Source organism: Naumovozyma dairenensis, chromosome 1 (assembly GCF_000227115.2).
Source record: "Naumovozyma dairenensis CBS 421 chromosome 1, complete genome".
NCBI classification, from domain to species: Eukaryota; Fungi; Ascomycota; class Saccharomycetes; order Saccharomycetales; family Saccharomycetaceae; genus Naumovozyma; species Naumovozyma dairenensis.
This window is the reverse complement of record NC_016479.1, coordinates 598,330-613,724: the sequence shown is the minus strand read 5'-3', so window position 1 is coordinate 613,724 and position 15,395 is coordinate 598,330. Positions and strand designations below refer to the sequence as shown.

Genomic DNA, 15,395 nt, shown 5'->3' with positions numbered 1-15,395 from the left:
GTAGAGAAAGACGAGAAAAGATGCCTTGAAAATACACGTATATGTCCAAGTGTTGAAGAGGATTAATATACACTAAACTGTACTATACTGTATATATATCCGTTACAAAGGCAGGAGGAAGTACAGCTTTTTTGGCCTAACGATTTGTATCAATACGAAAATTCATGCGTAACAAGAGTTGCTTCAAAGAAGAGCACCATTTAGGAAGATAAGCATAATATAATTAACTAAGGAAGTAAGCATATATCTATATTTATTGCAATTACCAGATGAAGAGTAGAATTTGGTCTGAATCCCGAGTTTATACGGATGCCAACAAGAAAAGAACCACTGAGTATTGGGATTATGAAAATATGACCATTGAATGGTCAACAAATAATAAAGATTATGAAATTGAAACGAAAGTGGGCCGTGGGAAATATTCAGAAGTATTTCAAGGGGTTACATTAAGTAACAGATCTAAGATTGTCATTAAGATGTTGAAACCAGTTAAGAAAAAAAAAATTAAAAGAGAAATTTCCATTTTGACTAATTTATCTAATGAGAAAACTCCTCCTACAACTTTACAATTTGATATTGATTCTTATTATACTAATACGAAGGAATCGGTTTTGAAATTTAAAAGGGATTATTTATATGATTTACCACATACTGGTCATGAAAATATTATTAAATTATTTGATACTATCAAAGATCCAATTTCGAGAACGCCAGCATTAATTTTTGAATATGTGGATAATGTTGATTTCCGTATCCTTTACCCTAAATTCACTGATTTGGATATAAGATATTATATGTTTGAATTATTGAAAGCTCTAGATTATTGTCATTCAATGGGGATAATGCATAGAGATGTGAAACCTCATAATGTTATGATTGATCATAAGAATAAGAAATTAAGATTGATTGATTGGGGGTTAGCTGAATTTTATCATGCCAACATGGAATATAATGTTCGTGTTGCTTCAAGGTTCTTTAAAGGGCCAGAATTATTAGTGGATTATAGAATGTATGATTATTCATTAGATTTATGGTCATTTGGTACTATGTTAGCTTCAATGGTTTTCCAAAAGGAACCATTTTTCCATGGAACTAGTAATACTGATCAATTAGTTAAGATTGTTAGAATCTTGGGGAGTGAAGATTTTGAGAAATATTTGATGAAATATGAAATTGTTTTACCAAAGGAATTTCATGATATGGATCAATATATTAGAAGACCTTGGTATAGGTTTATTAATGACGGCAATAGACATTTATGTGATAATGAAGATATTATTGATTTGATTGATAATTTATTAAGATATGATCATCAAGAAAGATTGACAGCAAAGGAAGCCATGGGACATCCTTGGTTTAAACCAATAAGAGAAGCATAGGATAATGATGTAAATATGGTGCTAACAATAACTAAAAAAAAATATCAATAGCCATCAAAAAGCCCACTAATATACTAATTAACAAATGTAAAGTTAGATAATACTAATAAAAAAAAATCAAACGTACAAAGATTGAATTTTTCTTTACGTATGATAATTTTGTATTTAATCGATAAATAAATAAACGGGCAATTAAAACTCGATCATATAATAATACGGTGTTTTTAGGTTCTAATGTATGGGTAGTAAGGAAAAAAAAGTATTTGTAAAATCTATTAGATTGTTATGTACGTATGTAAGTTAATTGAATTAAACAAATAAATAAATATGTATGTGTGTATCTGTAATAATAGTCAAAATGCTATGTTTATATGACCCCGTCTATCTATGAATGGTATTTTATATTTTCTTTATATGACGCAAAATATCATAGTATGTGATTTTGATTTTCGTCCGAATGAATATCACAAACGATCTTGGTACCATCAATGACAGTGTTGTTAGGACTACTACTACCGGTACTCAGGTTATTCGTTCTGCCATCAATATCATTATCATCAGCACTACTACTATTACTATTAGTACTATCTTCTTTATTATCTTTCAAAGCCACTACTAATCCTGTATTATCATCTACTTTATTAATCCCTGAATCAATCATCAACATTTCCTCTATAATTTTCAAAGATTCCTTATTAGAATCACCACATTTCAATAAATGAGCTTCTGAAAATTTCTTAAATTTGGAGACTAATTTTTCATAATAATTTAATTTCCTTTTCATGATAGAATTTTCCTTTGTCAATTTATCAAAATCCTTTTGTAATTGTAATTGAGCAATTTTCTTCCTTTGTCTACATTTCGATGCAGCAATTCTATTTCTTTCTAATAGTCTTGCCTTCTTCCATGCTGTGGTGCCTGGAATTGGATCATTGTCATTCCCATGCATATATATTTTCATATTACCGTTGTTATTGTTATTGTTGTTAGGCATGTTAGTCATGTTAATGTCCATGGACATGGATCCATATCTTGAGTTACTTTCTTGATGGTTATTATTGTTGTCGGAAATGTCTATATAATCTTGACCATTTATATTTGCCCTCTTATTATTATTGTTAATGTTATTATGAGATATAACGTCATCATAACTTTCTTCTTTTTTCAAGAAATCGGGATTTGAAGTAGTTGGAGGAGGAGAATTTTGAGTTGCTGGAGATAATGAATATGAGTTTCTTAAACGAGAGGATCTTGGTCTTTGCTTTGTATTATTGATGTTGGTATTATTATTCAATGGATTTTGTTGTTGTTGTTGTTGTTGAGTAGTTGTTACGGCAGTGTTAGTTGTCGGTATTCCATATGAAGGGTATTGAGGAGAAGAATTTGAATTTGTTGAAGTTGTTCCAGATGGCATAGATTGAGGAGTCACAGTAGTTGTACCGTTATTATTATTCCATTTAGTAGTAGATTGAAGGGGCACTACCATTTTAGTCATTGGTATAATACCAGCGTCTGAATTTCTAAGACTTAATGTTGAATCGGTAATGATTCTGTTAGATGTAGGAGCAGAAGTGGAATTTGATGTTAATTTTTCGTTATTTTGTTGTTCATTCATCATTTGATAGGATTGTTTTCTTTCTAGTCCTGGTTTTAATGTTCTACTACTATTATTACTATTATTATTATTATTATTATCAGAGTATCTGGGGTCATTGTTATCCCTTTGTTGTTGTTGTTGTTGTTGTTGATACATGGTATGTTGTGGCGGTGGTGGTGGTATATGTTGCTGTTGTCGTTGTTGTTGCTGACGCATACGTTGGTGACCTATATTGGTGGTATTCATAGGATGCTGGTTATGATTAGGATTAAGATTATGATGATTAGGATCATACTTTTGAGGCAAAGGAGGAGGTTGTGAATTATATAAACCTTCCACAGTTTCAATGTCATCCCCTAATTGACTAATTTGACCATTTGAAATAGAAATCCGTCTCCTACGAATGGGTTCATCATTTAATAGAGGGAAAGCTGTTTGGAAAATAGGTGGATTTGTCATTGGTAAATGAGCGACATCTACACCATATGGTTGGAAATAAGGTGATAATGTTTCTTGTATGGTTGAATCATTTATTACATGACGATTATTAAACATATTCATCAAATACAATTGTCTATTAGCAGCCGGTATATTATTAGGGAATTGTAGAGGATCACCAGGAAAAAGTTGCTTTCCATTTACGTTTGGGTCTATGTTTGCGTTTGCGTTTGCGCTTGCGTTTACATTTGGATTTGGATTTGGATTCGGATTTGGATTACCGTCAGAAATTCCATTATCGTGATTTATTTGTATATTATTTGAATTGTTGTTGTTTACCTTTTCGTTATTATTATTCATTTGTTCTAAATATCGATCTGGTGCTATTTGTGCAGTTGGTATATTACCATTATTATTGTTATTATTATTAGAGGAAGAAGTTTGAGCATTCATTGCATTTTGACTTGATAATGCATTTAAATGAGCGTGTGATGCCAATTTAGGGCCTGAATCATTCAATACACCTGAATTCATTAATAATTCTCCAAAGAATTGGGTATCATCTTCTAATTTCAACTGATTTGGACCTGCTGTTAACTCTAATTCTTGAACGGGAATATTATTAGTAGCGTTTGTATTATTGTTATAATTACGATTATTATTATGATTACTGTTATTACCAGTACTATTAATATTACCGGCTCCTCCTCCACCACCTCCTCTACCTAAAGGGTTGGGATTAAATGATTCCATGTTGATATTATTGTTATTGCTGTTAGTGTTTATATTGTTAGGGTGAGGTACTTGTGCATGTGAGTTTCCATGACTATTGAGATCTGATTTTGATAGTCTTTGATCATTGTACGGGTTATCGTTATTATTATGAATATTATTATCAGACCCTTGAGGGAGACGGTATGAATACTCTTGTGTTCTATACATATTTTTAATTCTTAAGCGATGTATATGAATATTTTATGCAGATCTTTTGGAAGAATTTTACCACAATAGAAATGTAAGACAGAAAAAAATAACTTCTATTTTATGCTTTTGTATATTGTCTTTTTTCGACTTGCTTATGCACTGAAAGAAACTTCACAAAAGAAAAGGAAAAATGTGTGTAATGTGTTAAATCTTGTACTTTTTTAAAGTTTTCAAGGGGGTGTTAAGAACGGTTTTCTGGAAGTGTATATGCCTCTTTTTGTGTATTATTATGCAGCAGATGAGATGGACAGTGTTAATGAAGAACACAAACTAGACTTATTTATGTTTATATGTTCCCTGTTGTCCCTTATGGATAGAGCTTGTTGTTCTGGAAGATGTGTAAAGTGTGATATACGTTCGTGCATGAGTACATAATCCTGCAAGTACAAGTAAGTTAAAATAAATAAAGGAAAACCCTCTTTGCACTTTTGCCTCTTTGCCTCTTCGCAATTTCCACTTCAAGAAGTTCTTCCGAGTAGTTCCCTCTCAGTTCCGTGCCGCGGAAGTCCGTGCTTCTGTCGCGCGTCACAGTCGTGTTTCAAAAAGGTTTACAGACAGAAGATACAATGCCAGAAAGTGAAACTATATCGAGACTATATATATGCATTCATTCTCTTCTTCTTCTTTTTCTCCCAGTATTTAATATGACAATGCAAAAGTATATCTTATCTGGAATTTCTTCTTCCCTAATATTATGACAGAGCCATCGTTTTATATAGTCCAGTCTATATTGGCAAACATTTATTTTCTCTCTTCTACAATAATGTTAGTCTCTTTACCACAGAGATTACTACAAAGAATTTTTCATCCATTGCCATTGGTTTGCTTCCTATCAGTTTTATTTTCAATTTGGTCAACTTATTCAACAATTGCTAATGATATTTACATATATAATATTGAGCTTAATCCTACAACAACAATATCATCAAAGCCTTCAACGACACACTCTTCCCTGCTCACTTCCGTCTCTGTCACAGCTAAAACAAACACACTTACTAATATTCTAACTACGGCAACTACAACTACAACTACAACTACAACTACACCAACTATAAATACCTCCAATTTCAATAAAATAATTGACCAATTTTTAACAAATAAAACGAATATTGTAGCCAACTCCACAAAGGAAAAAATTTCAACTAAAATTATACCCTATATCCAAAATAAATTTAATAATTGGCAAAATTCAATAATAAATTCACAAAATTTAGCAAATCTAACATTATCAACATTACAAAATAGTATAATGAACGATTTACTTCAATATTCTTTAAGATTAAATAATACTATCGACGATCTATCAAATTCAGGATTTGTAGTCAATGAGGAAAGTTTTACTTTATCAAATTTAACAATCCCCATTGATAATTTCCAAACGATTTTCCAAAATTATGCAAACAATATGAACATGTCAATGACATTTTGGTCAAAACAAAATCTTACCTTTAATAATACAAGCTTAAATGTCTTTAAAATTGATAATGTATTAAATTCCACCTTTATTAATAAATTCAAATTCAGTTTACAAAACTTTGCCTCTCCCTCTTCTTCTCCCTCTAATCAAAGCAATAGCACAAATCGCTTAACTAAAAGATTCGATACTTCACCGGAAAACAATGTGAATTTAACCACAAATAAACTCTTACGTCGGTGTAAGGTATTGACAGGAATATTTTCGATCCCTTTCATAATTTCTTTAATATGCTCCCTTGGATATGAGTGGATCAAGTATAGAATAGAACAAAGGCAATTAAACATATACATTGCAACAATATTGAATATATTCATTGAATCTAAAGTCATAGAACCAAATTTTGCTTCTTCTTCTTCTTCTTCTTCTTCTTCTTCTTCTTCTTCTTCTTCGATAGATAGTGAAGATAAACTTGAAAATAAAGAGCATAACTCCAGTTCCTTATCCATGGCTACACAATTGGAAATTAGACAATTAATACAAGAATCAATAAATTCATTCAATAATATTTTTATATACTTATTAGGATATTATGAAGAATTATATTTCCATTATTCAATTGATATCACGAGATTGAAGACAATTAATTGGTGGATCTTTACGAACGGGAAATATTTATGGACAATCCTTATAATGTTCATAATCAATTCACAAATTGTCTTTTCACTCCTTAGATTAGATAATGCTATCATCATAAAGGGGGTTCAAACTTTCTCAGATTCAAAGCTTAATATGGAGAAGAGGCTAGTTCCAATATTCAAAAGATCATTAGATAACAATACAACTAATCCTACTCTCATCAATAGTTTTCAATGGGGAAACATTTCTCAAACAGCAAATACATTTGAAAGCGAATTTTATAATGATTTGAATAATACCATATATAGGAAATTATGGTTCACCACGAAAGATGAAAACGACACAGATGTTCGCGGAATTTTGACTCAATTAATTGATGACGTAAATGCACAAGTTATCATCATGGAAGAAAATTTTTCCAATACAGTACCTACTGAAATGTCTATTCCCATTTGGAGTAATATTACCAAGGAAGAAATCTCCACATTGTTAATATATGAAGATAAATTGGATGACAGTATCAATTCCCAATTAAGCTATCAACTATTCCAATCGTCACTTTTCTCGCAACAACAACAACAACAGTTGATAAAAAGAGACACAAACAAACAAGCTGAAACGATAGTATACGATAGTAACAGCAAAAAGGCCATCAACCCATCACAAAATCTATTGAAATATGGATCCATTGGACTCGTTTTATTAATAACATTGCATCACTTCTTGGGAACCCTAACGGTCCTCCATCTATAGACTCTATATAAAAAACGATAATTACCCTAACATTACCATAGCAACCCTAATAGAAACCCTCGGATATCAACTTTTTTCTTTGTTAACCGAAGAGTTTCAAAACTTCAACTTTCGTACTATTATGTACAAAGATGCCATTCATCATGATCTCTTCTCTTCTATACTGTCCTCTTCCCGTTCAAGTAATATCTGTTCCTATATACATAGTTCTATAACGGCAAGAAAGCTCCTCAAGTGAGAACAAAGTTCACCTCACACCAACCATTGCTTGCACAAACTTTTTTTTACTTGCTATCAATCAAAATAAAACAGGAACGTTCATTTATCTTACTACCACGACCACCACCACTACCGCTAGACAAGTAAAATATGGCTCATAGAAAATTACAACAAGAGGTAGATCGAGTCTTCAAAAAGATTAATGAAGGTCTTGAAGTCTTCAACACGTATTACGAACGTCATGAAGCATGTACGAACAATCCCTCACAAAAGGACAAACTGGAATCTGATTTGAAAAGAGAGGTTAAGAAATTACAACGATTAAGAGATCAAGTTAAATCATGGCAATCTTCACCCGAAATTAAAGATAAAGATTCATTATTGGATTTTAGACGATCAGTGGAAATAGCTATGGAAAAATATAAAGCTGTGGAGAAGGCTTCCAAAGAGAAAGCTTATTCGAATATTAGTCTGAAAAAATCGGAGATTTTGGATCCTGAAGAACAAGAAAGGAAAGATGTCTCGGATTATTTGTCCTCTATGATAGATGAGTTGGAAAGACAATATGAGTCCTTGCAAGTGGAAGTGGATAAATTGACTTTGTTGAATAAGAAGAAGAAGACTGCTTCAAGTTTGAATGATGAGAAAAAGGAACAGTTGAAAGCTGTACAGGCAAGGTATAGATGGCATCAACAACAAATGGAACTTGCATTGAGACTTTTGGCCAATGAAGAATTGGATCCTCAAGCTGTTAATGATGTGAAAGACGATATTAACTATTTTGTAGAATCTAATCAGGATCCAGATTTTATGGAAGATGAAACAATCTATGATAGTCTCGATCTACAATCAAATGAAGCAATTGCACATGAAGTGGCACAATATTTCGCATCACAAAGTAGAGAGGATGAAGAAGATGAAGAGGAAGATGATAAAGAAACTTCGAAACTGTCCAAGAAGGAACAAAGGAAACTGGAAAGAGAAGCTAAAAAAGCTGCAAAATTAGCTTCTAAAAATGGTCCTGAAAAACCAACTGTACCAATATCGGCAATCGGAAAATCAGAAGACTCAATAATATCGCCAATGGCCCCATCCACTGCCAAAAGTGCAACACCGTCGCCAATACTCAAGAAGGCTTCCACTGATACAACATCTTTGAAAAGTATACCAACATCCGCAAGTGTTCCTAATACAGCAAAGAGCCCGAATGCCACATCTCAATTAAAATCATCGACGACAACGACAACCACGACCACAACCACGACGGCAAATTTCAGCAATATCGTACCGGAGTCTCAAGGTGCTCACACACATATTCGCCAAGGTCAAAATGGTATTACTAGTTCGACGATATTGAAACCAGCTACAGTACCCGCTAAACCGGCTGGCGAACTAAAATGGTCTGTTGCTGCTACATTGGGTCTCGAGAAGGACAAGAAATTGGTAACGTCTGCAACAAGTAGTAAACCTGCAAGTACAACTGCAACACCAAGATCAGTCACACCATCTTTAGTTTTGAATAATCATCAACAACAGCAACATGAAGGTCAACAAGTGAATTTGGACAATTCATCGTCTGCATCATCGCCTACAGCTGTTACAGCAGCAGCTGTATTAGCCGCAGGTGCGGCAGCAGTTAATCAAAACAATCAAGCTTTCCATAGAAACCAATCTATCTTACATCAAACTAATGATTTACCATCACTTTCAACTATTGAAGGAAGAACGCTTACAGAAGAAAAGGTACCTACCAAGATAAAAGAAGAAGTTGCAACCGGTACTGTTGATGATAATATAATACAAGATGAAGATGAAACAGAAATTTCAACTCCAGATGTATTTGACGATGAAGCTTATGAAGCCCTGGTATCCGATGACGATCTAGAAGATCAAGAACCACAATCAAAGAAGTTAACAGATGAAGAAATTAAACAACGAACAACAAACCATGATACTTTAATAAACTCATATTTAAAAGACTTTGGAACGTTATTATTACCAAGTGGTATCCAAGAATTCATCATAGAATCCAAGATTCATCAAAATAGGTTAGATCCAAATGATGGGAAGTTAGGTGGTTATAGAAGAAGCGTCGATCTTTGTGAAATCAATAGACTGGACAATGTTCCAAAGGGAGTTAATCCACCTACTCCCCTGGATGCATTCAGATCCACACAACAATGGGACATCATTCGTTGTTCTTTACGTGATATTTTGGATTCGTTTGATGCGGAAAAGGATAATTATGATAACAGTCAATTATACAATGAAATTCTAGAGAAATTCAGAGGATTGGAAATGTTTACATTATTTTATAATTACTATTTTGCAGTTACTCCATTGGAAAAGGAAATTGCTAATGTGATTTTAAATGAAAGAAATTGGAAAGTGTCATTTGATGAAACAATGTGGTTCTTAAGACAAGGTCCGATTAAATTCCAAAATGAACTTTGTGAGCTTGGTGATTATAAAATATTCAAATTAGACGAATGGTTGGTAGTGGATAAAATTAACTTCAAACTAGATTATTCAAGTCTAAAAATTCAAACGCCTTCCACGATAACGATAGAAAAACTACTAGTGAAGATGGAACGCAGCAGCAGCAGCAGCACCAAAATCCAAGTCCAATTTCCTCTGCTATTAAAGGAGAACAGGATTTATCTAATGGGCAACAGCTTCTTCAACAACTGAAACAAGGTAAACTTGGATCAACAGCTTAAGAAAAATGAAATTTTTTTCTACTGCTATCATTTGTAGTCTCTTTTGTGATGTTTTCTGTTTCTCCTTTCTATTTATGATCTTATGTACCTTGATGGTTAATTAAGGAATCAACTTCTTCAACTTTTCATGTTCGATGTATGATAATTTAAAATTGTAAAATAATTTTCTTTTTATTTGATGAAGTATCGGTTATTCCCTGAATTTGTATGACGTTAAATTCGGTATATTGCGACTTATAAACAAAGAGGCATATCATTTATTTAATTAGTTAATTAAATATATATATATATATATATAAGTATAATGATTTTTTCATATAGACAGAATGTTAGTTCGTTTGTCAGTAGGATTACTTTTGGCCTTTTATATTATACATGTCTACAAAATGTTATTAAATATACAGTGATACAAATTAACAAGGTTTAAAGTAAGCGTATTGAACCATTCTATAAAAGAACATAAAATGACCAAATAAAACCTGTTATAATGGCAGAAGCCTTTGCAGCCCACCAGAAATGTTGAATATTAAATGGACACAATGTGAAATTGAAATCCCATAATTTTGTTAATTCATTAAAATGACCTGTGACTAACCCTGTATTCCCATTAAACTCACCCATCATTGCTCTTACTGTAATTTCTTGTAAATAATAATCTGCTGATGGATCAATGTCCTTAGTAGCTATCCATGAAGCTCCCTTTTTGTTATATATGGTTTCACAACCTTCATGATCATGGCCGTTCAATACAATACCAGGTTTCTTATTATCAAAAATTAAATTGAAAACTTTATTTGTAGCTTCTTCACTCATATGGTTTTGAGACCTTAATAGATTTGCCTTATAAGGTTCCTTTTCATAAACTTCTGGATAATATCTAAATTCAGGGCCATCTACACATAACCCTTCTTCTTTATAAAATGGTACATGAGTTAAAAGAATTGTACTACCATTAAATCTTCTTTCAAAAACTTGATAAAGGAATTCCCAAGTATTATCAACAAATTCAGGTTGTAAAGCAGGACCTTCCAAAGTCAAAGTATTTAAAACGACAATTCTCCAAGGATGATCAGTTTCCACATCATATTCAATGAAAAAATTATCCTTACCAAAGATTTCATGATACCTACTCATATGTTGATAAGTGGCATCCCCCGAGTACCCAACGTCATGATTTCCAGTGATATTAATAAACAAATAGTTTTCATTTTCGGGATCCCAACTATAAACATCTTTATAACCTGCAAAACTATTATTTGGGTTCAATTTAAACTCGTTGGCATATTTAGTCCAATTAACTTTATATAACCCCATTTCATCATGATTATTTTTTTTTAAATCGTATAACCACGTATCATCTGCATTCCGTTTAAAGATTCTATTCATATATCTTTTCGTTCTATTAAAGAATTCAGAATCACCAATCCATTGAGATGAAAATAAATCACCCATGATGGCCACATGAGTAGGTGATAGTCTTTTTTGCATCATAGAATAGATATGTCCTAGGTAATAATCGTTACCGAATGTATCTAATCTGGTGATGTAAGGAGTGTTATGCCAGATTCCTTTTATTTGTGGATCACCGAATGCTAATAGGTGAATATCATTAGTATTTTCTTGTTCAGTCTTGGTAAGGTATTGATTTTTGATATCGTTTAGGTATCTTTTTGTATAGTATGTATATTTTCCTAGAGAAGATAAGGATGATATGTCTGGTTCAGAAGATTCATTAGTTTTATCATAACATTTCCATGAACATTGAGTTGGATGAATTGATGGGTATGTGAAGATATAGATATTTGTTATTATTGTTATGATAGTTGCCCAGATTGCGAACTTTTTAACCAACGGTTTCAGCATTTTTCGATCGACGAATTATTTCTAGTTGGTAGAGAAAGGTAGAATGTGTTTGATGGGTACAGTTTTGGTTTTTCTATAACATTTTATTGTTTCTTTACGTACTTTAACGATATGTTTATTTAAGTTTACCGAATCAAGAAAAAAAAAGGTGTTAACGGGGAATTACCGTAATAGACATTTTTAACCTTCGATATACTTACTATAGGACAACTACAGGATAAAAGTAAACCTCTGATAAAATGAAGAACAGAAAGAGAATATATGGTTATAATAATATTTAAAACGTATATATATATATGTGTGTCTGTGTGTCTGTGTGTGTCTGTGTGTCTGTGTGTGTCTGTGTGTCTGTGTGTGTGTGTGTGTGTGTGTGTGTGTGGACGTACACGCAAAAGTAATCATGTGGTAGACATTTTCCCTTAAATAGTCTACCCATTTAATTAATGTAGTACCATGATTTTGACCTTGTTTTATCAAAGTCCCTAAATAAACCAAATCATTATTAATGAATGCGTCAAAACCTCTTAATGAAATTAAAATCATGGAAATAATTAGAGTGAAGAAAATTAGTCTCTTGATGATTGTGATTATATTGGTAACTACTTTCCAAACAATATATAAAGAAATGATTGCAATTATTATGAAGAAAATGGTTGGTTCAGTTTGACTGAATTTAACTAATATAGGTAATGATAATTGACATAGTCTAATGGTTTGCCTTATCATAAAGAAAACATATTCAATGATTTGATTTTCGAACTTTTGAAATGTTTCTGGAGAAATGGTGCCTGAACTGGTGGTTGTCATAATGAATAGAAAACACTTGAAGTATTTGGTGGTTATTTAGAATGCACTGTCTTGAGTAAGAATATCTATTACAAAGTCCCTTCCTCTCTCATATAGTTAAGAAATCTGATCTGTTTGATATATGTCCGTCCATCACATCTCTCCATCTCCATTGTCTTTCTTTCAATTTTTGACGTCTTGTTTTTTTGNGCGTGGGGGCACGTAGGTTTCCTGGTTGATTGTGTAGAAAAAGAATAAGCAAGAAAAATCAAGTTGTTACGGTCCTATAGTGTAGTGGTTATCACTTTTCGGTTTGTATCCGGACAACCCCGGTTCGAATCCGGTAGGACCTCTTTTTTAATGAGTATTTTGTTCGCCCCCCCCTCCTTAACGTATGTTATTATTGCAGAGAGAGAGAGGTACATGAATGGGATCTTTTTTTAGAAGCTGTAGCTTAAAGAAATATTATACGTAGTTTTATATATATAAACTATATTGTAGGGTTTTTTTTATTAGAGGTAGATAGATAAATAAAAAGCATTATTGTTGGCGATCATTTGGGTTGCTCCTTTGTTTGATTATGTGTTTGTTTGTTTGTTTGTTTGTTTGATAGAGAGTGAAACGCATCCTATCTCATTTCATTTTATTAAATATAATCAGAAATTACTCCTTGATAAAACACACTTGGGAGACAACAAAATATAATATGTAATTCAAATCAGTAGTCATTCGTCATCCTCATCATCTAAGTTGTCATCTAAATTGATAGGAGTATTGGAAGCATCCATCTTCGTCGTTGATTGTGTTGCGGTATCATCATTAGAAGTGGCAGTAGTAGTAGTAGCAGTAGTAGTTGAAGTTGGTATACCACTATTATTACCAATGTTTTTCACAAAATCATTCATTATATTAGAAGATAATTGATAATAAGCTAATTGAGCCCTAGCCAATTCATTTAAATATTCCATAAAATTTGAATTTTCGATAATTTCATTCATGACCAAGGTGGCATGTTCAGTAGCTTGAGCGAATTGATCTTCTAATAATTCCATTTGAACTCTTAATGAAGCTTCCTTTTCCGGTTTAGCATTTAATAAATTAGTTCTTGCCACGTCATATTGTAATCTTTTATTTTGAACATCTTTTCTAACTTTTTGAGCTCTTTCAAAACTTGTATTTAAATCATTTCTTAAATTATTGTTAAATTTTTGTTTAATTAATAAATCTTGTTGTAATCTTGCTTGAGCAATCTTTGCTTGAATGTCACTAAATTTCAATAAGATTGATGAAACAAGTTTGAAATCGGAATTACTATTATTGTCATCATCAGTAGAGAATTGTTTATTTAGTTGTTCACTAGAAATTAAAGAGGCCTTACTTAAGGCATAATTCAAAGTTTTTGGCTCTTTAATTTGATTCGAATTATTAGTTAAGATTTGTTGAGCTTCAGAAGCCGAAGTAGCATGAGATAATTCTTCGACTTTAGAAACAGCACTTTTGGAAAATTCAATGACAGATTCTCTAGCGACGTTTGGATAATCATAAGATTGATGTTCAAAAGTGTTAGTAACAGATAAGAAATTATCATAAACAGATTTAATGGTATCGATTTTCCTTTCCAATTGTAAATATTCTTCTGGTAATTGAGAGATATCTGTTACTTGGCCTAATCTTTCTTGGACCATACGTTGAGTGGATTGAGCCAAAGAATTAATATCCGGCATGTTGGTAGAGAATTCTTGTGTCTTTTGAGACACGGTGGTGGACAATTCTTGTAGTCTCTTATTGAAGGAGTTTGTAAATGAGTTGAAAGTGGACATTACGAGGTTTTTGGTGTTTTGTACCTTTTCGAATAGAACTCAGTAATGGATCGATATCTACTTTATGTGTGTATGTATGTATGTATGTGTGTATGTATGTGTGTGTGTAATATCTAAAACCAAGGGACAACTATGAGGTTTCAATTACCTTTAGTATCTGGAAATCGGTGATTACAGAAATACAAGAAGAGCAGTTAATGGATGAGGAAGGAGAAGTGGCCCTAACTAACTAATTAACTAACTGAATCTGACGGCGCTGGCTGTCGCCGCTGGATGGTTCCGAAACGCCCTCCATTTACAACCATACGCACACGTGCACGTGCACATACACATACACGCATATGTATAGTATATGCATATACAAATTTTTGATATATGATATGACAACGCAACCCCCCGTTCAAGGGAATAAACACAAAGAGAACAACAGCCCAGACAAATCAGAGAGTGGACAGTATGTGATATGTGATAATACCAAAGTACAAGCAGAAGCAAACTACCATAGTTGCTGCCATACTATTTTATCTTGGCAGACTGCTGGAGATTGATCTATATAGCTCTCTCTATCTTTCATTCTTCTTCTTGAGGTAATAGCCCGTCGGGTCTTTAGATTTTACATAGCTAATTGCACTTTCTTTTAAATCTCCCTCAAAATATTTCTGAAACTGTGTTTATTAGATGAAAGCATTTAAAAATTATTTAAAGAGTCTAGGAGAAATTTTTATTTATTTTTCACTTTCAGTTCTCAGAGTTTAAAAAATTTCTTAAGGCTCTTTTCGTAAC

The 15,395-nt window shown here is 32.5% G+C and overlaps 7 protein-coding genes and 1 non-coding gene across 8 annotated transcripts; 4 read left to right on the top strand and 4 right to left on the bottom strand.

The window, feature by feature from the left end:
• Nucleotides 1-269: 269 nt before the first annotated feature.
• On the top strand, nucleotides 270-1,379 carry CKA1 (casein kinase 2 catalytic subunit CKA1; the record flags this gene model as incomplete). The annotated part of the gene is made up of 1 exon (XM_003667625.1): nucleotides 270-1,379. One exon carries the CDS (start codon nucleotides 270-272, stop codon nucleotides 1,377-1,379), a length of 1,110 nt encoding a protein of 369 aa, XP_003667673.1.
• A 427-nt stretch (nucleotides 1,380-1,806) lies between these two features.
• Nucleotides 1,807-4,356, bottom strand: CST6 (Cst6p; the record flags this gene model as incomplete). Its single annotated transcript, XM_003667624.1, has 1 exon — nucleotides 1,807-4,356. One exon carries the CDS (start codon nucleotides 4,354-4,356, stop codon nucleotides 1,807-1,809), a length of 2,550 nt encoding a protein of 849 aa, XP_003667672.1.
• A 736-nt stretch (nucleotides 4,357-5,092) lies between these two features.
• Nucleotides 5,093-7,204, top strand: PRM2 (pheromone-regulated protein PRM2; the record flags this gene model as incomplete). Its single annotated transcript, XM_003667623.1, has 1 exon — nucleotides 5,093-7,204. The coding sequence occupies one exon, from the start codon at nucleotides 5,093-5,095 to the stop codon at nucleotides 7,202-7,204; it is 2,112 nt and encodes a 703-aa protein (XP_003667671.1).
• A 369-nt stretch (nucleotides 7,205-7,573) lies between these two features.
• On the top strand, nucleotides 7,574-10,114 carry NOT3 (CCR4-NOT core subunit NOT3; the record flags this gene model as incomplete). The annotated part of the gene is made up of 1 exon (XM_003667622.1): nucleotides 7,574-10,114. The coding sequence occupies one exon, from the start codon at nucleotides 7,574-7,576 to the stop codon at nucleotides 10,112-10,114; it is 2,541 nt and encodes an 846-aa protein (XP_003667670.1).
• A 476-nt stretch (nucleotides 10,115-10,590) lies between these two features.
• Nucleotides 10,591-12,006, bottom strand: TED1 (Ted1p; the record flags this gene model as incomplete). Its single annotated transcript, XM_003667621.1, has 1 exon — nucleotides 10,591-12,006. One exon carries the CDS (start codon nucleotides 12,004-12,006, stop codon nucleotides 10,591-10,593), a length of 1,416 nt encoding a protein of 471 aa, XP_003667669.1.
• Nucleotides 12,007-12,216: 210 nt separating this feature from the next.
• Nucleotides 12,217-12,813, bottom strand: APQ12 (Apq12p; the record flags this gene model as incomplete). Its single annotated transcript, XM_003667620.1, has 1 exon — nucleotides 12,217-12,813. The coding sequence occupies one exon, from the start codon at nucleotides 12,811-12,813 to the stop codon at nucleotides 12,217-12,219; it is 597 nt and encodes a 198-aa protein (XP_003667668.1).
• Nucleotides 12,814-13,072: 259 nt separating this feature from the next.
• On the top strand, nucleotides 13,073-13,144 carry NDAI0Atrna11T. The gene has a single exon. It is a non-coding gene; the product is annotated as a tRNA-Thr (tRNA).
• A 373-nt stretch (nucleotides 13,145-13,517) lies between these two features.
• Nucleotides 13,518-14,612, bottom strand: GVP36 (Gvp36p; the record flags this gene model as incomplete). The annotated part of the gene is made up of 1 exon (XM_003667619.1): nucleotides 13,518-14,612. One exon carries the CDS (start codon nucleotides 14,610-14,612, stop codon nucleotides 13,518-13,520), a length of 1,095 nt encoding a protein of 364 aa, XP_003667667.1.
• Between the last annotated feature and the right edge of the window lie 783 nt (nucleotides 14,613-15,395).